This window comes from Suillus plorans, assembly GCF_016647745.1.
Source record: "Suillus plorans strain S12 chromosome Unknown HD556scaffold_41, whole genome shotgun sequence".
NCBI classification, from domain to species: Eukaryota; Fungi; Basidiomycota; class Agaricomycetes; order Boletales; family Suillaceae; genus Suillus; species Suillus plorans.
The window spans coordinates 312409-337855 of NW_024537425.1; the positions used below are offsets into that span (position 1 = coordinate 312409).

The following is a 25447-nucleotide window of genomic DNA, read 5'->3' on the forward strand; positions in this document are numbered from 1 at the left end:
TTGTCCAAAAGCTTCTGAAGAGTACTAATCTACTAATATAGTAATCATAGCTAGGTCACCGGCACTTGAACTATACTCGAAAAATCATCGACATGGCCCCAAAATCGTCGCTCAAGTCGGCTTCAAAAACGTCGATTTCAAATCCTGGAAAACGTACATCGTTTTCTGCTGATCTAATTTCCAAGCCGAAGCCAATACCGAAACCTGCGAAGGAGCCTGAAGTTATTTCAGAAAAAAGTGAAGACTCGGATGCCGAGGACGATGAACATCTTTATGGTTTCTCAACAGACGAGGATGATTCATCCGACGATGATGCAGTGGCTGATGAAGAGGTTGATATCGGGCGACTACCTACTGTCGCCAAGGATGATGCAACAGTAAAGAGGAAACTTGAGAAAGCGAAACGGCATCCAGTGAGTGTACCTACCGGCCATTGACATGCCATCTCTTACAGTGGAATAGACTCAAGACCGAGGTGTAATATACATGGGCCGCCTACCACATGGGTTCTACGAAGATCAGTTGAAAGGATATCTCTCTCAATTCGGGGATGTAACAAGATTGCGTGTCTCACGGAACAAAAAGGTATTCAAATTTTCGTGGTGGTTAGCATCATCTGACGGTGAATCAGACTGGCAGATCAAAACACTACGGTTTTGTTGAGTTCGACTCGGCGTCTGTCGCGCAAATTGTCGCAGAGACAATGGATAACTATTTGTTGATGGGCCATATACTCAAGTGCAAGATAATACCCAAGGAGAAGGTGCACCCCGAGTTGTGGGTAGGTGCAAATAAAAAGTGGAAGGCCATCCCAAGAGATCAGATTGTGCGGAAAGAACATAACAAGGTCCGTCGAATGAAGGTTTACTAACGACATGACTCAGTCCTATTATTGGTAGCCACGAACCCAAGAAAGCATGCGAAAAGCCGAGAAGCGTCTGATTCAAAGGGAAAATGAGAGGAAGCGAAAGCTGGCCGAAGTTGGCATTAAATATGATTTCGACGCTGTCAGCTATGTAGGCCCTTTTCTCAGCATGCCAATAGCCATGGCTTACTCCCTTGTGTCGTACAGAAAAAGAAACTCAAAACAGTGGCGTCATAATCTAAATTGACATGTATCTCGATGTTTCATCTAGCGAGGAAATATCCTGTAGTATTATGTCTTCTTATAGCTCTTGCAGTGCTTGGCTACCCTAGAGACTCGACTTGTGCTTGAGAAAACTTCCTCATTTCAACTTGCGGATACTGCTCTCGATTGTCGATTAGTTCCCAGCGGCAAGCTCAGACAGTATAGATAGCTCTGCGAAGTGTTGTGTGTTCTCCTCCAGGCCGGCAGCTGTTTGCTCTCCCATCTACCCCCCTGAGTGCATCGGTATTGAATATTGAGGCCTGAGGGCGCTTCCGGACATAGCAGTCTGTATAGCACATTTTGCGATCACTTCTCCAGAAAGCTCTGGAGAAGAAGAACCGCTGCCAATCAGTGCTATGACATCAACACTGTACCTTTCTGTGAAGCTTACAGTTTCATTAACGTGTTCGGTTACCAACAGGGCGAGTTTAAACTAACATTATACGGTTGTTGTTTTCATTGTAATTACATGCATTGTTTATTGAGTGCACCGATACAAACTGAGGAGACATAGAAAGTATTCATAGATAGTGAGCGTAGTCCGTGGCTAAGTTCGCAAGACACCATTTTCATGGTGTCCCGCGCTATATGCCTAGGATGTCGCTTCAGGAACGCCTTGGATGTAGCCTTCCTGCTCCTCATTCGAAATGTCTTCAAGCGATCTTTGCTTCGTTTCGGGGATGAGAAGTGTCGAGAAAATACCAGTAAACATGAACAGGGCGAAAATCTCCATACTAAAACTCAAATTTAGATTCTGTGCATGGATTGAAATTTGTGCTGCTCACATATGGCCTATGAATTTGTTCTTGCCACCGATGTTAATCAGCTGATAAAAGCCAACCTGGGATATGACAGCTCCAAGCTTGCCGGATGCAGCAGAGATACCATGTGCAGTTGATCGGTAACGGGTGGGGAAGGCCTCTCCCGGAACGACGAAAGTGGTCGTGTTAGGACCAAAGTTTTGGAAGAAGTTGGTGAGGCAGTACAGGAAGACAAAAGCTTTCCTGCCCGGGCCGGGGGTGTCCAACTTATGATAACCGAAACCTGCCGAGAATTTGTCAACTCCATGTACCTGAATTTATAGGGATGAAGTGTACGGACCCATGATAATGAAAAGGATGGTGAGTACGGTGAAGCCCATCAATTGAATGGGCTTGCGGCCCCAGGAGTCGATAAACAGGAAAGATACCCAATATCCTGGAATCAAGCCCGCGATGGAGAGGATAAGATTACCAACACAAATGTTGTATAAGGTCTCATAAACAAAGAGCGATGTTGGTTCGCTAGTGGGGCCCCCAAAGTTTATTGCCGTCAAAATGATCGAGCTGTTGAGACCAAGGCCGTAGAAAGCGATCTGAACGCAAAAAAAACTTAACTTGGAACCTCGGAGCTGAGTTGGAACTTACATCGAGAGCAAACCACGAGTAGGCAGTGCCAATCAAGACTTTCAAGTTCTTCCACTGGCCGAAGTATGCTCGGAAGTCTGCGCGGGTTGCCTTCGGGGCTTCGACAAGCTGGACGGGGGCATCTTCATTATGGACTGACTTCCCTGTTGTTAACACGTTGTCAATATCTGTCGTTGCCTGCGCAATATTGCGTTCGATGTCCATGGTGAAACGAGGAGTCTCCGGGATGGTAAGACGGAAGTATAGTGCAATAACTCCAGGGACACATCCAAGACCAATCAAGAGACGCCACATTTGATCGACAGGGACAACGCAAGGGAACGTAGCACTGAGAATGGAATTCTTATATGCTTCTACAACGATGATACCGACGAGAGCGGCAGCTACATTGTGGATGATTAGTTAACCACATAATTTGGGGAGACAATATGTATCAACCAACCGAATTGGCCCCATCCTTGTGCAGCGAACACGGCAGTCATGAGACGACCACGTGAACGTGTAGCAGCGAATTCTGAGGAAATGATGGCACTCAATGGGTAGTCACCACCGATACCAACCCCCATCTGTTCATGGGACTGTGAGGAGTAGACTTTGCGGAATTGGATTGTTGTACTTACAATGAAACGCCAGACAATGATAACACCTAGAATATTTATTGCTGGAGCCTCACCAGCGAGAGCCTGACCAAATGTCGCGATAATCATGATCATTAGCTCGACGCCATCTATGAGAGCGTGGATTAGTGCTGGGGGTAAGCTCGGACATGAAATTGGATTTACACATCCGCTTCCGGCCGATAATATCTGCGAGCCACCCGAAAAGTACTTGGCCAACCAAGTTCCCGACGGGAGTAGCTACTTTCACACCCAAACCTTGATTGGCGCTGAGCTGGTTGTCTAGTAGGAATGACATGTAACATTAACCACAATGGAAAGGTTCTGGATACTCACTTGTGTGACCATAGACAAATCCCAACATTACGGAGGCGATGTTGATAGCAAAAATGTCGTAGCTGACGGTGGATGAGCGGAGGTAGTTGTAGCACATCAATATAGTAACTTACGCATCGGTGAAGAAACCTACACTAGCTACCAGGCAAACCTTGACATGGAACCAACTAGGGGCGAGATGGACTTGTAAGAATTGAAATCAAACAAAATTGCGAGACTTACGAGAAGGGCGCATTATCGATTTCTGCTAGAGCCGCACGACGACGCTCGTCAAGTACGGTAATATTAGTACTAGTCTGCCCCTTTTCATGGTATGATGCACGACTGGATTGGTGTTCATGGCTCGAAGTCATCGCGAGTTCACGGGGGGGGAGGTCCCTGGTAAAAACTGATACGATAACTTATAAGGGGGAAGTGGAGAGGAGGATCCTGAAGACGGTAAGTACGCACCTGCATTTTATATGCGTCTGGTTTGGGTGATCATCGTTATCGATCTGGTCTGGATCTATAGTGCCACCATGCTGTTTGCAATCAGGGTTCCTTACACGTTCAATACCGATGATCCAATGGAAAGTGCGGTATTGATGACTAATTATTCTGCACGTTCAATTACGATCGATATATTTTCGAACGTTTCCTCTTAGGGTACTTATACTAGCTATGGACTACTATTCGAATTCAGAATCAGAATCATTGATACAGCAATATGGTACAGCTCCGGCCTAGCCACATCAGCTGGGACGCGCGATCCTGTGCACAGTACGTGTGTCAAAGTTATGTCATTGTGGCGTGCAAGAACGTTCAAACGTTCAAGTTGAATGTTCACATTCAGCTTCAGGATATAAGGCTTAAGCTGACAAGTGACTAAACTCTAAAAGATAATATCATGCTCAATCGCACCGGTTCCTGCTAGGATTAGTTCCGGTGATCAAGCTGCGTTTAAGGTCTTCAAGTTGGTTTATATTTTGTTGGCCGTACGGCGTATCTGCGACTTGATATTCCTCGACATCCGCGTCAAACCTGGTATACTGAGTCTTATGATCCGACGTGCTGACAGCTGCGTGCCTCGAGGCTACACATGTCCTGCGACGTTCACGCCGCACAGTTGGTGCCTGCTCAGAATCTTCGATTTGAGGTAACGTCTTGGCTTGGTCTTGGGCTCTTAGCTACCTACAAGCGAGTCCGAAACTTAATCAAGCACCACAAGAGTCAATGGCAATGGCTTACAGCGGCACTGTGGCAGTCAATGTGGCAAGTCCGGTTCACATCGGGTCAAGTGTGTATCCAATTTCTACGGTGTTTACGCATGACACGTATGCGATTTCCACACGTGCTTGGAGACAGGAGGGAGCGGATCTATAATCAAGTGTATGGATGACGTAAAGCTTTGTTCCTGTCCCTCTTGTACATAGTTCTGCCACGTTACTACTTCCATATGAAATGGATATATAGTACAAGATATCAACATGGAGTACAGGATGATCTACATAAGTTACTCGATCTCGGTCCGATTTTCACTGCGCTCAGCGCTTAAGTCACATGGGTAGTCTACCTTAGACAGTGGCTGTGGCACGTTCCACCTACTAACTAACTCCAAGCAGTACCGCTATCATTCACTGTCAAAGCACGTTGGAGTCGGTCAATTGGACCACGACGCTTCAGCCAGAGATGGCTTCGAAGGTAACTCGACTCAGAGCCCTTGCGCTTTATAAGGAACTCCACCGACTGGGCAGAGATTATGAACCTTCGTATGCCTCAATTTCACATCTACCTTAAGTGTCCAATCAAATCCACATATGCACTTTAGATATGACTTCCATGGGAAGCTTAGACGCTTGTTCGAAAGTGGGTTGGCTTCCACGATAATCTCGCACAACGTTATCAATGGTTTTCATTTCAACAGAAAACCGGAACCTCACTGATGACGAGGAAATAGAGAAGGCGCTCAGATTTGGAGAATATATCAAGAACGGCGAGTTAGAAGTGCTTCGAAACTCCTTGCTTCAACTCATTAAACATGTCAGAAACCCTTGCCTTGTACTCGCTCCGCAAGTATCGACACCTGAAGCGCATGTATCCTTCAAACTCTACGTCTGATACTTGACAGATCGTTATCACCTCTTGGCGTCGGCCGAAATCATTCCTCTATTTCATGGCAACAGATGTTGGAAGAGGAGTCTTGAAAAATAAACTGCCACGCCTAATCATTGCTGCGTTGACAGCTTCATGAATCATCGTTATCTGCTATCGTATCGCTCCAGCAGCTGTATGGCTGACTGAACCATGCAATCTTGACTTATCCACTGGACTTGTTAAGGGAAGAATGCCTTGATGGTGCGCACTACGGACCTCGGTTTGAAATTGTTCACATATAGCCGACAACGTTCACTGAACGTGTTCAGAAACTGCGCAATGCATTTCGAGCAACAGGTTACTACAGGTGGAATTCTGTAATCCAATCAAGGTATAGTCTTATCACCTCTCGCCGCATCCCTGAAGCTTCAGCTTCTTTATCAAAGAGCAGAACGCAAGGCCAAGCCGCTAGCATAGAATTCACTGTTGACCCTGGCTTTTATCGTCAACTTGAAATTGACGATTCCAGAACGTTTCAAGAACTTTGGAAGGCTTGAAGTGAGGCGCGCATAGAATGGCTGGTTGTTATTTGCTGCAAGGCCTATAGCACTGCTAGGCTGTATCGTGATGTCAGCCCAACCTGTAGTCAGGTGCACTAAGGTCACTACATACTGCGTCAGCTCTCTCGACTCTCGAGGTCAGTACTACTTACACGTGATCAGTGGCTACTCGGAACTTCTCGGAACACGTAAGCGCGAGGGCCTACATAGGCACCGCACGACCGAGAACTTTTCTAACTCGTAACGTGGTCTCGCAAAATGGTCCCCTCACAGACCTCGGAGGGTTCGAGATCAGTGTCTACGGGCGTTACACTGCAAGTTAATATGTGGTACCCGAGACCGGAGCTAGATTCCAAGAAACTGGCGATCCTCTTGCATCCCTGGTCGTGGCTTGGGGGCAACATGTATGAACCGTCAGTGCCATGCCAATGCACAAACCCTTGCGGGTACTGATGGTGAGTTCAAAGGACTCTGAAGGTACTCACTAGATTATTGCAACACAAAAACTACTACGTGATACGGTATAATTCCCGAGGTGTCGGCAAGTCCAGTGGATGGCCTTCCCTCACAGGCAAAGCGGAAGGCGAGGATCTCAAGGCTCTCGTGCAGGAGTTCTTGGCAGAGAAACCCGAAGTTGATTCTTTGACGGTTATTGTGAGCACAACATCCTGAAAAATATCAGTGCACGCCTTGATGTAAGGCTGCAGGGATATTCGTATGGCTCTTTGATAGCCTCGCTCCATCCTGTTTTGAACCCCAGAGTGAAGACATCACACATACTGCTATCCTACCCCATCAGCCCAAGAGGATTACTGACTATGTTCCACACTGGCATGTACAGTTTGGCATTACGTGACATCTTGTGCAACCCTGATGCCAGACTACTCCTCATATACGGAGATGAGGACGAGTTCACGAGCAAGTCGAAATATGACGAGTGGGTTGATACACTCAGGCGAACAGATGGGTTGAAGGCTAGGTTTGATGTTATTCCGGTGATGGATGCGAACCACTTCTGGCAAAGTGACGGAGCTAGAATTGCGTTACAGCAGGCTGTTGACAGCTGGATATCATGATTGGTTCTGATCATGTCAATCGCTGCTTCTATATGTTTTGTCTTGTACTACCATTAATACCGCATGTCTTGTCGTCCTTGTTTTCGTTATTTGCCTAGCAATATATTTGGTGCTACCAAAATCGGATCGAGTCACTCGCCAAGCTGAAAACAACCATCACCTTCTGTATCCGCTTGATCATCACCTTTCCCAACGTATCTGCCAGTCAGGTCTTTCGAGGATACCCTCGCTCTGTAAATTTCTTTCTTTTCTTCATTCTCTTATTCTAACCGTCATCAGGGCGCGCCATGTAAGTCGTTCGTGTTCTGTTCTAACCAACGGTTCTCTGACGGATGATGTCGTGCAGGCCTCTGCCAGATGAGAGACCTCGTCAGAGCGTTGCAAATCTCATCGGACGTTTTGAGCAGCAGAACAAACGCCAGTCGTCCTCTGTTGCGCCTACGATCCCGCGCAGCTCCAGTGTGTCGTCACAAATTGCTGGTGATTCCGCAAAAGAAGATACAAAGGAGAAGAGGGAGTGGCCGCCTAAACATGTGACATCTGCGAGTGCAGATATAACCGCGCTCACTCTGTCCTCTTCCTCCGCCGCCCAGAACACGTCACCACCCATGAGCCCTCAGCCCACGACAGAGAAGCCGGCAGAGACCACCACGACCGCATCCACGCCCCCTGAACCCGCCAGGTCGCCCATAGTGAAGAAGCAAGTCTCTGGGAAGGCTACGCCCATTGCTGGGTCTCGGACGAATCCAACTTCGCCTGCAAAACCACGCCCCTCTACCGCATCGGTCAAATCTCCAGTGAAGTCTCCACCTAAATCTTCACTCTCCACCTCTATCTCTCAGCCCATCAAGCCACAACATACAGGACAATCAGCTACTTCCAATACTTCCACTGTCCGTAGCACCCCCAAATCGGTTCCAAAATCAACACCTGTCACCCCTTCTCGACCGAAAACGCCTGCCGTGCATACGACCAATGCATCTCGTCCAAAGACGCCTTCCTCGGGTTTGTTTGCGCCTACAGCAGCATCTCTTGCACGTTCTCGTAATGTCCCTCTACCCGCTCCTCCGCCAGTGAAGAAGGCAACACTCAGCAGCAGCGCAGCCGAACGACTGAGCAAGCCTACTGCTGCATCCATGTCGAAGGCGCGCGCTCCTCCTCATGCGGCTAGTCCTATTCGTACCGTCAAATCGACGTCTGCAGGTCTCACTCCCCGCGGTCCGTCAAAACTTAGGGTAGGATTAGCACCTGCAAGGATGAATGAAGCGAAGACGCAAGAGGATGCAGCCAAGGTTGCTACCAACAATGTTGAGCATCAGCTCAATCATCTAGAAAGCGGATATTCTGACAATGGCCATGACCTAGAGGAAACCGTGATTTCAGAAGGAATCACCGATTTGCATGAAGTTCGTGATCACGTCGACGAGGTACCAGCCATAGGGGTCCGAGGCGTTTTAGAGGAAGTTGTGGAGAGTATCGTGGAAGTCTTGCATCCCGAGGCAACACATGCTGAGATTCATGTTGACGCAATGGTGGACGACGTTCAAGTTTCTGAGCCTGAAGTGCACCCCGAAGCTCTGCCAGTGGTCGAAGAGCTGCTGTCTCATGGGGATGCCAACTCCGATGATTCAATTGAGTCTCAAGAGTTCGCCACAGAAGAAACTGTGCATAGCGCAGGGTCTGAGGTTCCTGCAGTTGACGACGACATTGAAGACATGGTGGTCATGCTGGAGAGTGTCGTTTTATTGAAGCACCGACCCCAAAGCATCGTCAGCATCCCGGATGAGCATGGAGAAATTCCTGATGAGGATCAGTCGTAATGACCTAGGTCCACCAGTAACATTGTAAATGAATCCGTCGTCTATCATGTGCATATGGTTGGTGGTGAGTGATCATCTCTGTTGCATGGACCTTGGCGCTAAAACGATATCGCTCAGAGGTCTTTCCCAATACGTTCATTTAGTGGTTCTGCATTACCGATTCTGACCTTTCTTCCTTGTTATTTTGCTCTGACACTTTGCTTTGCTGCCTTTTCTCGACTTCTGCCATGAATTTTCTTACTGCACTGCCGCTGCAGCTGACGCGTGTTGTTAAGCATCATTACACCCATTTTGTTACTTTCGTGAAGTCCGTTTGGAGCTCACCCACTTTTACATTACATCTGGCTCCGGGATACAGCATACCCTGACTTCCCGCACATACAGTTTTAGCAACAAATCGAAATTGCAGTGGCACATCTCGTTGAGAGCAAATATGATATATGCATGATCCACACATCGTGCGCGCACTAATCAATGAGGCAGACAAATGAGGAGGTTGGTATTGGACAGTAAAACTACAAACGCAAGCAGACGACTGTACACACTAATACACGGGTATATATGAAGAGATTCCATTGCATGACGATTGAAAGCCAAGATATCACAACTATAGCGGGCAAATTATCCGGTACGAGTATTCTTCCTCATTTTTGCCAGTTTGCCGAGGGTGAGGGTGCGCCTTATTGGTATCGCCTTCTGGCCTTCTTCGTCAATTCGCTAGAGACAGGTCAGTCACATATAGGGGTTTGTGGTGTTTCTCACCTTCAGCGTAAAGGTGCACATCTTAAATCCTTTCTTTCCGTCCATCATCTTGGCCTGGTCTGCATCAGTAATGGTTCATGATATGGTGAAAAGAACCAGCACCTCATCGACGACATACAGCCCGTCGTAACGAAAACTAAATGTGGATCAGTAAAGCGAGCTACGAGCGAGCGCACTTCCCTCACCCCCGACGTGGAGAATAAACGTTGTCGTCATTCGCTCCGCGTACGACTCGCACTGGACGCCTGGTTTCAGAGGAGAGCTACTCAAGATGTGAGTTACTAGGAAGAACTGTCACAAATGAGCTTACTTACAAACATGGCTTTATTAACTCCGGAATCGGGGTCTTGGTCACTTATTTGTTTCTAAAATGCAATTGTAACATGTTTAATGATAGGACAAGGACTTGATATTGCTTACTCCATCCTCATCTTGTCCACCTGAATAAGGGTTAACAGTGAAATCACGAGCATTATAGCGCAATGACTAACCTGAGCCAACATACGTACTGAACATAATAGAAGTCATATCAGTATGTGGGACGGCCAGGCAGGAAACGGACGTACATGATATTTCCCCTGTCGACATTATCCTCATACCCTTTGGACAAGCATATGGAAAATGCGCCAAGCTCTTTATCCCCGTGTATGCCAGATTGTTGTAGTTTATGTACGCCTGCGTCGGCTAACGCAGCTCTACGATTATTGGACAGGGCACAGTGTGAATTCGTTGTGGTATGAATATCATGCTCTATGCACTCACTTTGAGTTGAAATTTGTGCCAACCTCCACGCCACTGATATGCCCAAACGTTCTCCCATCACTGTATCAAGCACAATGTTTGCACAATGTTTTACAAACAAGCTGAATTCGAGCTTACCGCGATGACATCTGGTGGTTGTTCTTAGTACTAGTTGTTTTGATGACTCATCAAGCTTTGAATCTTACCGTGGGAACAAGAATTATAGGTTATAAGCAGGCGACTTAGACTAGAGATACCGGCTTACTATGTGCTGCGTTTCTGCTGAAGCTGAATGAGCAGATCGTTAGACGAGGTAAGCGCGAGTGTACGCGTCGAGGATTCTGAGTGTATTATTAAACAGAAGCTGTGTTTGTGCGTACGTCTAACGATCTGTGAGATGGTATTGCGGTTTATGAAAGTAAACAAAAGGTTAACGATTGATGTAGTGCAGTGCTCAAACGAATTTCGCCAGTTGGGGGGAGGGGATTCGGTTGTGTCGCTCGGTGATTGCCGAGTGAAAATATGAAGGTCTCCGAACGAGAATGGTGCTGTCTCTAAGTGCTATGTCAGGGATTGATCCAGAACTATTAACCAGGTAAACGCGTTTTCGACGATCACGTGATGTGCTAGAATTGATGCGTTTGCGTGAGGTTTTCGAGCTCTGAATCTTGACTGAGAGACTGCCGACAATGATACCGGAGACTGCGAGAAGAGAAATAAAACAACCGAACCCTCGAGTGTGAGGTATTTGGATTAATGTTTCGGAAACACAACCAAACCCAATCCGAGCAATGCTTACACTCAGTCGTGTTCGAAACATACGACTCCCCCAATTGCGAGCGAATTGCGCTGGATTGAACTAAAAACAGTGACAATATGTATGAATAATTAACTATAACGACGCGCGTATGAGTCCATTGATGCATTTATCATAGCTGTACGTGAGTCCGAGAACGAGGAAGTAACAAAAAGAGGCAAGATTGATTCTATTTTGTGCCAATACTCTAGAAAGGCTCGTGATTTCCAGCGGCCTTGAACTGCAACGACATCAGGTGGAACTCCACGCAAGAGGAGTTCTGTTGCTCCGCCGATGCGAAAACAGTGCCCTGTAAGCTCTAATAGGTTGGCTGCTCTCCAGACCTGATTGCAGCGTGCTAAAAACCACGGCTTTGTCATTGCAGCCCATTTGCCGTCTGTAGTCTCGTATGCGAAGAAGGGTGCGTTGGATGGAACAGCCACGTTGGCGACAAGATGATGGTCGATGGCCATGAACGCATTCGTGATATTGTCAATATTGGATAAAATAATGTCCGCTCCTTCCACGTGCGAAGTCTTCGTCCAGGGGATGTGTAGAACGGAGTACTTGGTCCCATCTGCTGGTGAGCGACGAACGAAGGGAGCGGAATGAGCGACATTACGAGAAGGGTCGAAAGCTTTGGAACTAACAACAATAAGTTCGCCGAGTCTTCGACTGTTGAACATATTAAATTTCGATGATACGACAGCACACATACCTGCAGCAAGACCAAAAGGCTGTACATGCGACAGCAAAAGCGGACGCGTTGTAGAAACAACAATACTGAGAGGAACAAAACAATGCTCCTGACTGTATCTGTAAATGTTGTAAGGTCGCGCATTGCCTAGTCTGCTATACTTGAGACGACAAGTGCATTCGACCCTAAAGGGGAAGCAAGTGCAGCAAGGATCTAGTAGTGCGCGCCGAAGGCGCTACTGGTCGGCTGATGCGAAGCGCGAGAAAGCGCGCAGGTGCGCGCGAGGCGCGGGAAAGCGAAGGTACGCGCGAGGCGTGGGAAGCGCGCGCGCGTGAGCGGAAACAAGTGAGAGTAAGTGTGAGTTTGCTTAAGTGGTGATTAGATACTAGACAAGAGATACGAGCGCGAGGTGTCAAAGAATAGATTTCTACTATGTTCTCCTAGGTAGTATGTGGGTAAGTGGGAGGTCAAGTCCAAAGTTCGAAAGTTTGTAATAGTATGTAATGCTGGCGCTTATATACGGCGCCTAAGTGCTGTCACGCGGAGCCAAAGCGCTACCGAGTAAGGTACGTAAAGATATATGTATGTAAGTAAGGGTCCATGATATAAATAAAGGTGGAATGATATGTAAATAAGGGAAATGGAAATACACGCACTAGAGAGCTTGGTGGACAGTGGATGGATGCTTCCGGAAGGCTGGCGCTATAGGGCGACCAAGCGCGGGAAAGCGCGCGCGCGTATACATCGTAAAGCGCGGGAATGGTGCGCGCATGGCGCGCGTTGCGTGGGAAAGCTGCGCCTCATATAGGGATAGCTGCAGATAGCACACAGAATGGTGCTGCAAGTTCGTGCAATGAACTCCCTAGTGAAAAGTGCCATATCACACCATGAGAGGCATGAGTCTCTACAGCGTCAAAAGCGTTGGAGAGATCAAGCCCACGAAACAGTGCATGCATGTGTTCTAAAGTTACAGGAGGGCGACGAGGTCGTTTTGACGAGTCTGGCACAAGTTTACCGAGACCAGCAGTGGCTGAGCGGAGGATGCTGTGTCCGAACCAAGGAGCGCCATGAAGGTTGTGCCAGAAGTGTAGCCCGGCTAACCAGTTTTGTGCAGTGATTGCAGCGACCTTTCCGGCCCAAGAAGCAATGAAAGATGCGAGGAGAAAATCTGATGCGGGCATGCGACGTGCCTCAGGGATATGTCTTGAGTCGCAGTATTGATGAAAACGAAGCAATCCTGCACCATAATTTTCTCTGGTTTTGATTTCGATGGATACTAACATGACGTCAAAAAGCTGCAAAACATCGTTTAGAGGCAATTGTTCTAAGGCTGAAAGGTGAAAGGAATCTGAGTGGGGTGTGGACCATAGACGTAAGTGGTCGCGCGCAAGAACATGGGGGTGAAAGGCTGATGCGGAAAGTTCATTTCCAGATTTTGGTTTTCTTGGCTTTCTACGAGGGTATGTAACAATGGGCGGCGCCCCGATCGAAGGAGGAGATGCCAATGCCTTCTTCAAAAGGGCCAAAGCTACAGCTGCATCAGCATGTGCCGATGCTGGATTCCTTTGAACACTAGACATAAGGCGAGATGAAGTTAACGAGCTCATTCAGGAGCTCGGTGGAGGGTAAACAAGAAGAAAGAGATCCAATCTCGCCGCGTGAGATGGGGTCTGCTTTATTCTGAGCCGATTCTGTGTATATAAGCAAGTGAAGCACGTTGGAGGCCATCGCCAGTGCCTCGACACGGCGTATGCAGAGGTTCACGTGAAAGTTTCTACTCCATCCGTGTTTGAAGGCTCCAATGACGCCTTGGTTGTCCGAGTGAATAATTATTGTTGAGTCCGTCAGCCCTTGGTCGAACAAGGTTCTCACTGCGAGCTCGACTGCAATGGCTTCGAGCCATCCTATATCTCTGCCGCTTCCATTCCAGCCCTTGACGAGAGTCCAGGCGTTCCATCTGCCTTCTAAGACAATACCTATGCCCCAGTCCGTCGATGCGTCGACCCAGAGGTCTAGGTCCTTTGGTGCTCCTCGTGGAGACAAGCTACGAGCGCTGGACGGGAGAGAGAGTGTGTTGAACCACCATTTAAGGTCATTCTTGACTGATGGGGGTGGATGACGTTTAGTGAACCTCGCGCCTGATGGGAATGACACTATGAAGGTACAAAGGTTGGCTAAGTAAGCACAACTGTGCGGAATGACAAAGGCGACGTGAGACAGGGTACCATTGAGACTCATTGCATCCTTGAACGAAATGCTGAATCCTTTGTTCAACAAGTCAAGTAGAGATATCAACTTGTTGCGGTATTTGACTCGTTTCTCGTCCGGAAGTGCAACGGACCTTTGAATTAGGTCCCAAAGAAATCCCAAATAGATGAAGATAAAGGTGAAATCACGACACTTCTTTGGGTGCCATGGGATTCCTAAGGGCTTCGAACGCGTGTAAATGTCTGCGAGGCTGTGTTTGTACACGAACAGGGACAAAGAACCATCTGACAGCAGTAAGCCGCCGCTGATGGCGAATCTGAAAAAGGTGTGATCATCGACCCATTTTTTGATGGGTCCGAGTTCTAACAAGTGAAGGATGTCTACGGTGGCGTCGGCTACATGGCCTTGTACGCCTCCTGCTGTTGCTAGTCCAAATGGGAAAACATGATCTATGAAGAATTCTCCGTCGATTTCGACGACGAGAAAACGCTTGTGTTGCGGCCAGACTGGAATGGTACAGTAAGCCGCCTCAATGTCTAGCGTGGCAGCTTGTGTTCCTGGAGGAGCTGATGCAACCTATGTACCATGCAAAGTTAGAACAAGCAAGAGAAGGGCGCATATATGTGGTCAAAGTGTGGGAAGGACCAACACCGAAGCTTTCAGGGCGCTGAGTCGTGCAAAGAACAAGACGCCAAAGCATGCAAGGGCAAGACACCAAAGCATGCAAAGTTATAAGACACTGAAGTGTGCAAAGTGCAAAACACCGAAGTGTACAAGTGGCAAGACGCCGAGACGTGCAAGGAACTATGACGTCTGAGCGTGTAAATGCGACAGAAAGGGTACTAACAATTTCAGCAATTTGCGCTGCTGTTCCCCATTCGGTGGGGAAGTTGTCTGAGTCCAAGAAGCCGTTAACTGAGTAGCCGTCTGAATTTTGGAATGATAAGTCTCTGACGACTCGGAACTTTCCCGGTTCCCCAGCTTTCTCTACAACACCCAGCGGAGAAGACATGAAGTGTCCACCAAGAATTTTGAAGACTTTGTCCTTTGAAAATGGGCCCGACATCCTCTCCAGCGCTACTTCCTCCTGACAGTAGGTGCGGATGACGTCGATGTGTTCTAGAGCTGATTTGTGGTTTTTAGGAGTGTAAGTGTGAGTCGGAGGTGGGATGTCTCCAATGGGAAAGCCATGCTGCATGTTGAAGACAAGGTCTGGATATTTTTCAGATAGGTTGAAACGTTTCAAGAAGGTATCGAAGGCATTGGGAACATAGGGCATTATGATTCTACTGAAGACCTCAGATGAACGACTTGGAGTTGGCTCTGTGACTCTTGCTTCCGCAGATAGAGCATACGTGGACGATGTCGCTTGAGTGCTTGGTTGGTGAGCATTTTCCAATGTTGAAGGAGATACAGATTGGCGCTGAGGAAGACTTAAGGATAAGTTTGTCTGTCCACATACTGACGACGGGGGTGTTTTTCGTCGTGTGGGTGTGTGTGCAACTGCTGGCCCTGTGCCCGAGTCTGCCGCAAATGACACAAAGGAGGTGCTCGGACGATTGATCTCCTTTGCTTCTCCAAAAGGGCTTTCCGTCGTTCGACGTCCCAGTCAATGACGAGTACTCGGGCTTACGGGGCGGGTAAGGTTGGTAATGATTGCTGCTCGAGCTCGAGCCTTGCTGAGCGAGGGACGTTCTAATTAATACATTCTTCCATCTGTCCAGGTACGCTACCCGTGACGGGAATGTATGCATGTTAAAGAAACGCCTACGGATTTCCACGTCGAAGGCGAGAATCGAATCAAAGTTGTCTCCAAATTCGTCCCTCGAGAGGCAGAAGTCACGGTGATCCGTGAAATGCTTTACTGTCGCGTCATCAGCGACTAATCCGAGTAATCTGATGAAGTTAGAAGCCGCCTCATAGAAAAGGTGAGGTGGTAGGCTCGACTCCGGAGGGAATCCAGACGAAGTGTCCATGACGAACAGCTTTGGGTCGTCTGTCACCAAACCTTTCTTCATCTTCACGCTAGCTGGGTCTTCGTGAATTTTGCAGAGAGATGACAGGGTGAGCAACGTGAGTGGAATGTGTACTTTGGACCTTGCGAGGTTCAGGAGAACGCGAGGTATTTCGAACGCCGTCACTTCGCCATCAACGATGCGTGTGTTCACCTCTGTGAAGACTGGTGCATCAGAAGCGACCCCAGAACTGGAAGCCTCTGTTTGGCTGGTCGCGGCTGGGGTCAGCCCTTTAGCCGTCAACATGGCTAGAATACTCTTCGTGGTAGGCGTTAACGATCCTATGAAGTCTACTGCGTCAAGAATATAACTGGGGATAGTGGGCTTAGCAGTATCATTCTTCTCTGGAGAATACACTTCGTCGAGGAAAAGTTCGTCGTCTGAAACTTCTTCGATGTGATCGTCGTCTATCCTTAGCTTTGCTCTCTTCAGATTGTGCTCAGCATGTGCAATGTTTTCTGCTTCTACAGCTTCTTGATCGTAAAGATTTATGCGTTTATTGCTGTTCTTCGCGAGGGACGACGCTAATCTAGACGCATACTCATCTGATAACAGACCTTCGCCCTGTCGAGTGAAGGTTCTTGTGTCTTTCCCTCCAGCTCCTTCGGGATACCCAGGGTTCGGCGATTCTGTCGAAGACATGGAAACAACAGTGATAATACGAAAAATATGTATGTGGCCGAATCCTCAAATTGAGTAAAGTGAGCGAGTGAGAGCACGATAAGGATAAAGACAAGGTATGCGTATGATTACGCTGTAGAAACAACAATACCGAGAGGAACAAATGAATGCTCCAGACTGTATCTGTGAATGTTGTAAGGTCGTGCGTTGCCTAGTCTGCTATACCTGAGACGACAAGTGCGTTCGACCCTAAAGGGGAAGTGAGTGCAGCAAGGATCTAGTAGTGCGCACCGAAGGCGCTACTGGTCGGCTGATGCGAAGCGCGAGAAAGCGCGCAGGTGCGCGCGAGGCGCGGGAAAGCGAAGGTACGCGCGGGAAGCGCGCGCGCACGTGAGCGGAAACAAGTGAGAGTAAGTGTGAGTTTGCTTAAGTGGTGATTAGATACTAGACAAGAGATGTGAGTGCGAGGTGCCAAGGAATAGATTGCAACTATACTCTGCTAGGTAGTAAGTGGGTGGTAAGTGGGAGGTAAGTAAAGTGTCTAATAATATGTACTGCTGGCGCTTATATGGCGCCTAAGCGCTGTCATGCGGAGCCAAAGCGCTACCGAGTAGGTATGTAAAGATATATGTAGGTAAGGGTCCATGATAAAAATAAAGGTGGAATGATATGTAAATAAGGGAAACGGAAATACACGCACTAGAGAACTTGGTGGACAGTGGATGGATGCTTCTGGATGGCTGGCGCTATAGGGCACTCAAGCACAGGAAAGCGCGCGCGCGTATACATCGTAAAGCGCAGGAAGTCGTGCGCGCATGCTGCGCCTTGCGCGGGAAAGCTGCGCCTCGTAAGGGAATAGCTGTGGATAGTACACAGAGTGATGCTGCAAGTCGTGCTGTGTACTCCCTAGTGGAAAGTGCCATATCACGCAATGCGAGGCATGAGTCTCTACAACGCGTCACAGCTTATGGCGCTCACTCGCTTAGTAAGCACTAGTTTGAGCTCTATGCTCACAAGCTCGCGTTAGAACTCAAACTGCACCTCAAGATGCATATACATGCCATGTTTTTTTTTTTTTTTTAATTCCAATTTATGTCCTATGGAGAGTGAAACTCTAAGGAGGACAATACTATCTAGTCTTGGGGACCCCCAGTGTCCCCATCGCATCTCTAGGCACGCGAATGCCCTGGTGTGAAGCGTACTCCCACCAGTCCGCTGTTCCCGCCGGCCATTTTAGACGGGCCGCCTTGCGAAGATGAGATGACTTTGAGTATACAATACCGATGTTCTGTGCTAACGAGTATCAAAATAGTAACACGTACTCAGCCGCTGGCGCGGGTGGGTACAGGAGTCAGTAGGTAATGATTGGAATGAGAAGGACACGGCCCATAGTTGACGGATGGGAGAGGATTCTGAATTGAACCTGTGAAGGCTGGTTAAGCGTTGCTGGCTCCATGTAGGTGAGCGAGGGGGTGTAGGATTGTGGGGGGGTGGGAGAAGAGGGAGGATTTGGAGCTTGCGGGGCATTGGGTGCCTGCCGGTGACATGCGTTAACTAACCTGGGAGGTAATCAGTTTGGGGATGGGGGAGGAGTGGGGATTTCACCGAGTACGGCTCTCAGTCTACCGGTTGCGTTGACAAATTTGACCAGGGTGGCAAGGGGGTCAGTGAGAAGGAATTGGGTGGACGAGGCTCTTCTGCCTAGGGCAGTGACAAGGGAGTGGCACTCTCGCCGGTAATGCAGGCATATGTGGAGGAAGTGGTGCACTGACTCCTCCATTTCGTGGCAATGGGGGCATGATGGGCTGTCTGATTTGCGAATACGATGCAGATGTTTGTTGAGTGGGGCGTGACCAGTGCGCAAGAAGATGTAAAGACTGGTAAGTTTCTTAGGGAATGTGGTGGTAAGTTTAACAAGGGTCGATTCAGTTCAGATGATAGTAGCGGGGGGAGTTATGCCATAAGCGTTTCCACCGCTCGGCGGTGTCTTTGCTCTGGTGTTCCCTCAGAGCCAATATGCTAAGGGGGAGTGTTCGTTGACGAAGGTAGCGGGGTAGGCGTTCAACAGGGCTGTCATTGTGGTGGCCTTCCGCCGCCAGCTTGGCGTGTTTGTCCACTTCTTCATTGCCATGGACATCAGAGTGTCCGGGTATCCAATGTATTGTGACGTCAAAGTCGTCATGGCTTTTGGCGAGTCGTTGCATCATTCTGCAAAAATGGTCTGCTAGATAGGAACCTGGACACATGTAGAAACTCTCACCGGTGTAGGACATGAGCTGGCGCTGGGCTTGTATCGAGCTATTTCACAGTACACGTCAAATACCCATCACATGCTAATCACTTCCTGATGTTATCCGACGCTAACCCGCCAACCCGACGTTTAGGCCGCATCGGCCGATGCAAATTCCCGCACACTTGTCCTTCCCGTGTCTTGTCCTGTCTTGCTAGCCCCACTAGGTGTGTAGTTCATTATTTCACACATTACTCACGTCATAGCAAGCGCTATTACATGTTTTCCCATAGTCCGCAGCGCCTCATGTTTATTTACATGTACTTCGGATCCGAAATCATCGGCCGCTACCTTTGCCTATGGGTTCCGCATTTCTACGTACTTACATATATATTGGACTGACCTCGAGCATTATTGATTATCCAAGTAGAGGGGAGCAGTTCCCCGACGCTTAGTGGTCAAACCCGATATTTCGTAGTTCTTAGTTGATATTGCAAATATCGTCGCTCTTTCATTATCCGTAATCAATCATCGTTGTTATCACGCATACCGCTCGCTTTTCCGATGCTCGCATAACGCGTCACTATTAGTTTCCAAATACCCGACCCGACAAACCCGACACTTTTGCATTGGACATCATAAATATACCTTCGGACATTGTTTCCCGTGCTCGGACTATTGATCGCACATCACTCACTTACCCCCAAGACTATTCCCAGACCACAGACCCCTGGGTCGAACGCACTTGTCAGGCAAGTATAGCAGACTAGGCAGTGCAAAGACCACAAAACAAATATATCAGTTTGGAGCCATCTTTGTATAGCCCCACTCAGTATTGTTGTTTCTACACCGTGCAGGGCAACATAGAGTCATCGACAAGATGTGGACAGCAGACTGGTGGGGCAAGAAACAGGTAAGACTATTTGAGAGGGAGCGACAAAGTAACAGACTGACCTCGCACACAGAACACCTTGCCAGAGCGTGCAATGATAGCACCAATCATTCTATCTTCAGACAAAACATCGTTGTCGCAGTTCTGAGGGGATAAGTTGGCATGGCCAGTGTACATGTCCATTGGAAACATTGCTAAAGCAAAAAGGCGCCAAGCATCAGCACGAGCAACCGTCCTCATTGGTTACTTACCAGCTAGCAAACTTGACTGTTTCACCCCCGATGCACGCTCCTTGGCTGGATACCGCCTCTTCCACCATTGCATGGCTCTACTGCTCCAACCTCTCATCGGTGCTGGAAACGACGGTGTTGAAATGGTGTGTGCGGACTTGTGGGTTCGTCGTGTCTACCCAATTCTTGCAGCGTATGTCGCCGATTTCCCGGAACAGTGTTTGGTCAGTTGTTGCAAAGAGAACCGATGTCCGAAGTGCCTTGTAGCAGCAAATGAGCGAGGGGATGCACTCAACTCGGCAATGCGTGATCCAGAGTCAACAAAAGAAATCTTGCACAAGCGCAAGATTGGTCAGCATCCTCCAGAATTCGAGGCCAATGGTCTACGCGCCGTTTACAAGCCTTTCTGGGCTGATCTGCCTCACATGGACATTTTTCTAGCTTTCACACCCGACCTTCTGCATCAACTTCACAAATGTGTGTTCAAAGACCACCTTGTGAAGTGGTGCATCAATATTATTGGGGAGGACGAAATGGACGCACATTTCAAGGCGATCCCGAATTATCCCGGCCTTCGACACTTCAAGAAAGGGATATCGAGTGTGAAGCAGTGGACAGGACGCAAACATAAAGAGATGCAGCGAGTATTTGTTGGCTTATTGAGCGGGGCAGTACCTAGGTGTGTGTTTATCGAGTTGTTAAGATGATGTTTTGATGTCATGCCTGGCAGTCGTGTTTTGGTGGTTGCACGATCTATTCTCGACTTCTCGTATTATGCCCAGCTGCACATTCAGATGACTGAGTTCCTCGAAGCCCTACAAACCGCCCTGACTGTATTTCACACAAATAAAGACATCCTCAAGGAGCTCGCTGTTCGAGAGCATTTCAACATACCGAAATTACACCAGCTCTCTCATTATGTGCAGTCCATCACATTGTTTGGCGCAGCTGACGGCTTTAACACAGAACTTCCTGAGCGCTTGCACATTGATTTCGCAAAGGATTCATACCGTGCTAGCAATAAACGGGACTATGAGGAACAAATGGCTTTGTGGCTCCAACACCAGGAAGCCGTGTTTATATGTAGCGCATACCTGGATTGGTTGTCACAACAGCCTCACTCAAACCCACATGACTTCGACGCAGATTCAGACATGGACTCAGAGTCGGAAACACCAAATCTTCCCGCCGCTGAACCACTTCAAGCAACCCATGTCCTTGCAAAAGTCCCTGCACATCCTCACCAATCTGTTCAAACCATCATAACAGCACACGGTGCTACCGAGTTCCTCCCTGCTCTCCAATCGTTCTTACTCAAGAATCTCCCACACAACACCATAGTCCCTGGTCTTCAAGACCGATTCGATCTTTATCGTCAAGTGGTGATTGTGACGCCACCAGATTTATGAGTTAGCGATGTGCCAAAGCGAAGGCGCATCAGAGCAACTCCAGAAAAGTTGCTGTCAGGCCGGAAGCCTGGTACCCCAGCCCAGTTTGACATGGCATTGATAGCAGACAGGCCTCGCTCTTCGCATTTGCATACTCTTGAGGGTATTTTTTTGCCGAGTTTCTCAGCGGTCAATTTTGATAATAGTCTGGTTGCAGGTGTACGAGTAGCCCAAGTTCGTGCTATTTTCACCCTACCTCACCAGTTCGACGCATATTCCAGAGCCCTCGCTTATGTCGAGTGGTTCACACCTTTCAAACCACCCGACCCTTCCTCTCGAATGCGACAGGTCTCGCGCTCAACCCGCCAACTTCGCCGCAATGCTGCTGTAATCCACGTTGACGAAATTGTGCGGCCGTGCCATTTAATACTGAGGATGGGACAATCAGTAGATCTGAGGTTGAGAAGCGGAAATGCATATGAGGTGGCAAACGATTTTTATTTCAATGAGTTCATTGATGGCAAAATGTTTTGCGCATGTGTTATAAAGTAATTATATACAATGACATGTCACGTATGTACTATGGTTGCACCTGTAGCTGCCTGTAGCCACAGTGGTAGCTCCTGTAGCTACCTGTAGCACCCCCCAACCATATAGCCGCTTGTAGCATGGCTTAAGACTATATAGCACTATATAGGTCACTGTAGTGTAAGGTGTGCCTACATAGTGCTACTGTTAGTGTTGCCACAGTTCCGGCTTATGTCCGGCTCTAGCCGTGAGCGGAGCTGTAGTTAGCGGAGCTATGTACCTAGTTATGGCTTACATCATTTATGGTCTGGTCCAGTCTATGGAGCTGTGTTTATGGCCTTCAAGCCAGCTCAAGCCAGCTCCGGCCATATTTAAATATAATATTTACAAATTACAAGTGCCCGGGTCCCCTTTGGCCCATTAATTTATAACAAGGACATGCCTTTGGTCTGCTCTTCGACAACAAATTGTATTTACATAGCAAGTGAGGAAACACGATATTTGCTGTCCTATTCTTTGTTTGTCTCTGCAAAAAAACACAGCGCATCTCTGCTCCACTGACGTGTTGAACATTGTAGCATAAGCTCGACAAGAGGTAGGCACCATTGGGTGATAATGCAAGCATCTGTATGACCAGTCAGGGCATAAACCTGCTCGCCCTTGCGTAAGTCATATACATGAATTTCGTTGTCTAGCGCACCAATATAGAGGTTCTGCCCATCTGCACTCCACGCGACACTTGTTGCTGGACATCCGAGTTCAAACACTACAACGCTGCTCTTTGAACCATCTTTGCCACCCTCCCACACACATACAGTTCCATCGTCCGAGGTGGTGGCAATGAGCTTGGATATCTTGCATGGCATTGCTCTTGCGTAGCTTTTCAGGAGTGATATAGCAAATGTCGTGTTTTTGCTGGCTTCGAAGGCGACACATGACATCCCGCGAGTCGTCTACAGTTCTTAGACAGTCGACATTAACGTGCTTCTCTCGCAAGGATGCCACTTAATCGGCGATGAGTGCAACAAGTGGTGATATGACAAATGTTACTCACTGGGTCCTACCAGTCTTACAGACTGCCAGAAGTTGATAACAAAGACTTTCCCACCACTGGTGGGCATTAGGACGAAGACATCCTTTCCGTCCAGTGTGGCATTGATAGCTTCAAGTTGGTTTTGCCTGAAGGAAGTCAGCCCAAATATGCTCTTCAAAACTGAAACTACCTCAGCATAGTAAGGGGTTTCGATATCTTCTGGTCCGAGGAGACCCTTGAACTCGGTAGGCACAGACGGCACAAGAATAGATATGGATGGAGCTAAAGCTGGCTCGCTGATAGGGTTGAAGCGAGTCAAGTGTTCTTGGATAGCTTTGATGCGACCTTTGATGTGAACCCTACATAGAATGAGCAGGGAAGTTCACACAGTACAGTACACTCACAATTTCGAAAATGTCTGACGGCTTGTTCCTGTGTTCTGATACTGGCAGCTAAAAAGATGGTAAGTCACACGCAAGAAGTTGAATGGGATAACACCAACCTTGTACAATGCACACCCACTCTCGACATCCCAAACACACACATCATTGGCAGGTTTCAAACCTGCACAGTTCAAGAGAAACAGATTTTGACTCTGGTGATCACTCGACAATTTCATCTTTAGCAGGTTTTGAACCTATGCAGACAGATTTGAATTCTGTTGTATCAACTGCTTGGCTAAGACCAGTTAGATTCACCTCCAATGAACCCATTCAGAAGCGAGTCCTCAAGGTGCATTTATCTGCATTTTGTCATCTCTTTTAATAGCATGGTCACTGTTGATTTTTTTTATCCTACTCTTATTGCAAAAGACACAGACTTCCTGCTGGGGCTTCTTGACTTCAAGACCTGTTTATCTAATGATTTCCCTGAAAAAGTGCTGATGGAAGACCACCACGGTGGGTCCATGAGTGAAAACTCACAATGAAAGGATCACACAGTGTATTTTTGATGCAGAGTTCGATATATGACCAAAATCTCGATGCAAACTCGGAAGGACAAGTACAATAACAATATCATTCTTTCTAAAGGTCTTGACTTGGTTGAAGAAGAAAAAGAGCAGATTGCGCATCAAACTTTCAAGTTTGATCCTAATAACCTGGGGAATCAGGCAAAATACAAATATAATAAAAGAATCAACAGCGACCATGCTATTGAAAGAACTGACAAAATGCAGATGAATGTGCCTTGAGGGTTCACTTCTGAATGAGTTCATTGGAAGTGAATCTAACTGTTCTTAGCCAAGCAGTCGATACAACAGAATCTAAATCTGTCTGTGTGGGTTCAAAACCTACCAAAGATCAAATTATCAAGTGATCGCCAGAGTCAAAATCTGTTTCTCTTGGAATGTGCGGGTTTAAAACCTGCCAAGGATAATTTTCATTTTCTATAAAAATGCACCTTGACATATGCTCATGGTCGGTTTGCTTACAAGCTCATCAGAGTTGTGTCTAGCCAAGTGGTTGTCATAACAGAATCAAAATCTGTTTTCATTGAAGTGCAACAGGTTTGAAACCTGTTGAATCTCACATTTTTTTGTTCTATTAGAACATGCCTTGAATATTGTGCTTTAGAGCACCATCTTGCTGGTGGTGTGATTTCATAAAACAAAAATAGTATCATTGGCGGGTTTCAAACCTGCACAGTCCAAGAGAAACAGATTTTGACTCTGATAATCACTCGACAATTTCATCTTTAGCAGGTTTTGAACCCACGCAGACAGATTTGGATTCTGTCATATCAACTGCTTGGCTAAGACCAGTGAGATGCACTCCAAATGTGCCCATTCAGAAGTGAATACTCAAGGTACATTTATCTGCATTTTGTCAGTTCTAATATTAATTTCCAACATCCCCCTCAAGTCCAATCATATGTGATCCTTCCATTGTCGGTTGTCACTCATGACCCAGTTGTAAAGAATGAGTTTATTGGAACTGCATCTCACTGGTCTTAGCCGAGCAGTCGATACAACAGAGTCTAAATCTGTCTGTGTGGGTTCAAAACCTGCTAAAGATCGAATTATCAAGTGATCGCCAGAGTCAAAATCTGTTTCTCTTGGAATGTGCAGGTTTGAAACCTGCCGATGATGAATTTTATTTTCTATAAAAACACACCTTGACAATAACATTTTTATTTTTATTGTATGAATAATGAAATCACACCTTCACATTTCCACACAAATGTATAGCAAGCAAACACTGATGATCTCAAGCTTGATTGACATCGCTGTTGGTTTCATGCATCCTTTTTTGCTAGGTGAATGCGAGTATTTTTGACACAGAGTTCAAT

General features: G+C 47.4%; 10 protein-coding genes across 10 annotated transcripts; 5 read left to right on the forward strand and 5 right to left on the reverse strand.

Annotated features, from left to right (window-relative positions):
• Window positions 1-20: 20 nt before the first annotated feature.
• HD556DRAFT_1384686 (uncharacterized protein) lies at window positions 21-1506 on the forward strand. The gene is made up of 5 exons (XM_041303346.1): window positions 21-413; window positions 463-585; window positions 632-847; window positions 900-1016; window positions 1073-1506. Exons 1-5 carry the CDS (start codon window positions 93-95, stop codon window positions 1100-1102), a joined length of 807 nt encoding a protein of 268 aa, XP_041158516.1. The 5' UTR covers window positions 21-92; the 3' UTR covers window positions 1103-1506.
• A 61-nt stretch (window positions 1507-1567) lies between these two features.
• On the reverse strand, window positions 1568-4099 carry HD556DRAFT_1384690 (major facilitator superfamily domain-containing protein). The gene is made up of 11 exons (XM_041303347.1): window positions 3939-4099; window positions 3711-3876; window positions 3602-3655; window positions 3489-3550; window positions 3318-3434; window positions 3156-3262; window positions 2978-3101; window positions 2536-2918; window positions 2231-2483; window positions 1915-2173; window positions 1568-1863 (listed from the first exon to the last, which is right to left on the reverse strand). The coding sequence occupies exons 2-11, from the start codon at window positions 3839-3841 to the stop codon at window positions 1722-1724; spliced, it is 1632 nt and encodes a 543-aa protein (XP_041158517.1). The 5' UTR covers window positions 3842-3876; window positions 3939-4099; the 3' UTR covers window positions 1568-1721.
• Window positions 4100-4981: 882 nt separating this feature from the next.
• HD556DRAFT_639284 (uncharacterized protein) lies at window positions 4982-6042 on the forward strand. Its single transcript, XM_041311160.1, has 6 exons — window positions 4982-5236; window positions 5296-5333; window positions 5392-5460; window positions 5513-5805; window positions 5864-5952; window positions 6008-6042. Exons 1-4 carry the CDS (start codon window positions 5157-5159, stop codon window positions 5590-5592), a joined length of 267 nt encoding a protein of 88 aa, XP_041158518.1. The 5' UTR covers window positions 4982-5156; the 3' UTR covers window positions 5593-5805; window positions 5864-5952; window positions 6008-6042.
• HD556DRAFT_639084 (Alpha/Beta hydrolase protein) lies at window positions 6011-7327 on the forward strand. The gene is made up of 3 exons (XM_041311159.1): window positions 6011-6534; window positions 6589-6775; window positions 6829-7327. The coding sequence occupies exons 1-3, from the start codon at window positions 6380-6382 to the stop codon at window positions 7195-7197; spliced, it is 711 nt and encodes a 236-aa protein (XP_041158519.1). The 5' UTR covers window positions 6011-6379; the 3' UTR covers window positions 7198-7327.
• Window positions 7312-9472, forward strand: HD556DRAFT_1384711 (uncharacterized protein). Its single transcript, XM_041303348.1, has 4 exons — window positions 7312-7430; window positions 7477-7486; window positions 7544-9081; window positions 9135-9472. Coding segments are annotated over exons 2-3 (1476 nt in total). The 5' UTR covers window positions 7312-7430; window positions 7477-7484; the 3' UTR covers window positions 9018-9081; window positions 9135-9472.
• An 84-nt stretch (window positions 9473-9556) lies between these two features.
• Window positions 9557-10853, reverse strand: HD556DRAFT_639070 (SRA-YDG). Its single transcript, XM_041311158.1, has 11 exons — window positions 10786-10853; window positions 10659-10721; window positions 10542-10601; window positions 10346-10474; window positions 10271-10287; window positions 10200-10219; window positions 10094-10144; window positions 9965-10041; window positions 9882-9915; window positions 9780-9833; window positions 9557-9734 (listed from the first exon to the last, which is right to left on the reverse strand). Exons 2-11 carry the CDS (start codon window positions 10667-10669, stop codon window positions 9639-9641), a joined length of 549 nt encoding a protein of 182 aa, XP_041158521.1. The 5' UTR covers window positions 10670-10721; window positions 10786-10853; the 3' UTR covers window positions 9557-9638.
• A 555-nt stretch (window positions 10854-11408) lies between these two features.
• HD556DRAFT_1445111 (uncharacterized protein) lies at window positions 11409-12002 on the reverse strand (the record flags this gene model as incomplete). Its single annotated transcript, XM_041306882.1, has 1 exon — window positions 11409-12002. One exon carries the CDS (start codon window positions 12000-12002, stop codon window positions 11409-11411), a length of 594 nt encoding a protein of 197 aa, XP_041158522.1.
• An 811-nt stretch (window positions 12003-12813) lies between these two features.
• HD556DRAFT_1240248 (uncharacterized protein) lies at window positions 12814-13593 on the reverse strand (the record flags this gene model as incomplete). The annotated part of the gene is made up of 1 exon (XM_041298102.1): window positions 12814-13593. One exon carries the CDS (start codon window positions 13591-13593, stop codon window positions 12814-12816), a length of 780 nt encoding a protein of 259 aa, XP_041158523.1.
• A 6374-nt stretch (window positions 13594-19967) lies between these two features.
• HD556DRAFT_1432872 (uncharacterized protein) lies at window positions 19968-22149 on the forward strand (the record flags this gene model as incomplete). Its single annotated transcript, XM_041305169.1, has 6 exons — window positions 19968-20000; window positions 20053-20068; window positions 20129-20888; window positions 20940-21583; window positions 21620-21760; window positions 21815-22149. 6 exons carry the CDS (start codon window positions 19968-19970, stop codon window positions 22147-22149), a joined length of 1929 nt encoding a protein of 642 aa, XP_041158524.1.
• A 485-nt stretch (window positions 22150-22634) lies between these two features.
• HD556DRAFT_1485574 (uncharacterized protein) lies at window positions 22635-23689 on the reverse strand (the record flags this gene model as incomplete). Its single annotated transcript, XM_041308709.1, has 5 exons — window positions 22635-22870; window positions 22941-23129; window positions 23180-23517; window positions 23563-23610; window positions 23661-23689. 5 exons carry the CDS (start codon window positions 23687-23689, stop codon window positions 22635-22637), a joined length of 840 nt encoding a protein of 279 aa, XP_041158525.1.
• Window positions 23690-25447: the final 1758 nt, after the last annotated feature.

Excerpts from the sequence above, each read along its gene's own strand:
- HD556DRAFT_639284 (XM_041311160.1), top strand. The coding sequence starts at position 5,157 with ATGGCTTCGAAGGTAACTCGACTCAGAGCCCTTGCGCTTTATAAGGAA. Across the intron at positions 5,237-5,295 it reads GGCAGAGATTATGAACCTTC|ATATGACTTCCATGGGAAGC; the intron begins GTATGCCTCAAT and ends TATGCACTTTAG. Across the intron at positions 5,461-5,512 it reads TGGAGAATATATCAAGAACG|AAACCCTTGCCTTGTACTCG; the intron begins GCGAGTTAGAAG and ends TAAACATGTCAG.
- HD556DRAFT_639084 (XM_041311159.1), top strand. The coding sequence starts at position 6,380 with ATGGTCCCCTCACAGACCTCGGAGGGTTCGAGATCAGTGTCTACGGGC. Across the intron at positions 6,535-6,588 it reads GGGGGCAACATGTATGAACC|GACTCTGAAGGTACTCACTA; the intron begins GTCAGTGCCATG and ends GTGAGTTCAAAG. Across the intron at positions 6,776-6,828 it reads TTGATTCTTTGACGGTTATT|GGATATTCGTATGGCTCTTT; the intron begins GTGAGCACAACA and ends GTAAGGCTGCAG.
- HD556DRAFT_1384686 (XM_041303346.1), top strand. The coding sequence starts at position 93 with ATGGCCCCAAAATCGTCGCTCAAGTCGGCTTCAAAAACGTCGATTTCA. Across the intron at positions 586-631 it reads GTGTCTCACGGAACAAAAAG|ACTGGCAGATCAAAACACTA; the intron begins GTATTCAAATTT and ends ACGGTGAATCAG. Across the intron at positions 1,017-1,072 it reads ATTTCGACGCTGTCAGCTAT|AAAAAGAAACTCAAAACAGT; the intron begins GTAGGCCCTTTT and ends TGTGTCGTACAG.
- HD556DRAFT_639070 (XM_041311158.1), bottom strand. Across the intron at positions 10,475-10,541 it reads GGCACAAATTTCAACTCAAA|AGCTGCGTTAGCCGACGCAG; the intron begins GTGAGTGCATAG and ends CAATAATCGTAG. Across the intron at positions 9,735-9,779 it reads TGTGCACCTTTACGCTGAAG|CGAATTGACGAAGAAGGCCA; the intron begins GTGAGAAACACC and ends ACCTGTCTCTAG.
- HD556DRAFT_1384690 (XM_041303347.1), bottom strand. The coding sequence starts at position 3,841 with ATGACTTCGAGCCATGAACACCAATCCAGTCGTGCATCATACCATGAA. Across the intron at positions 3,102-3,155 it reads TCATTGTCTGGCGTTTCATT|ATGGGGGTTGGTATCGGTGG; the intron begins GTAAGTACAACA and ends TCCCATGAACAG. Across the intron at positions 2,484-2,535 it reads ACTCGTGGTTTGCTCTCGAT|ATCGCTTTCTACGGCCTTGG; the intron begins GTAAGTTCCAAC and ends TTTTGCGTTCAG.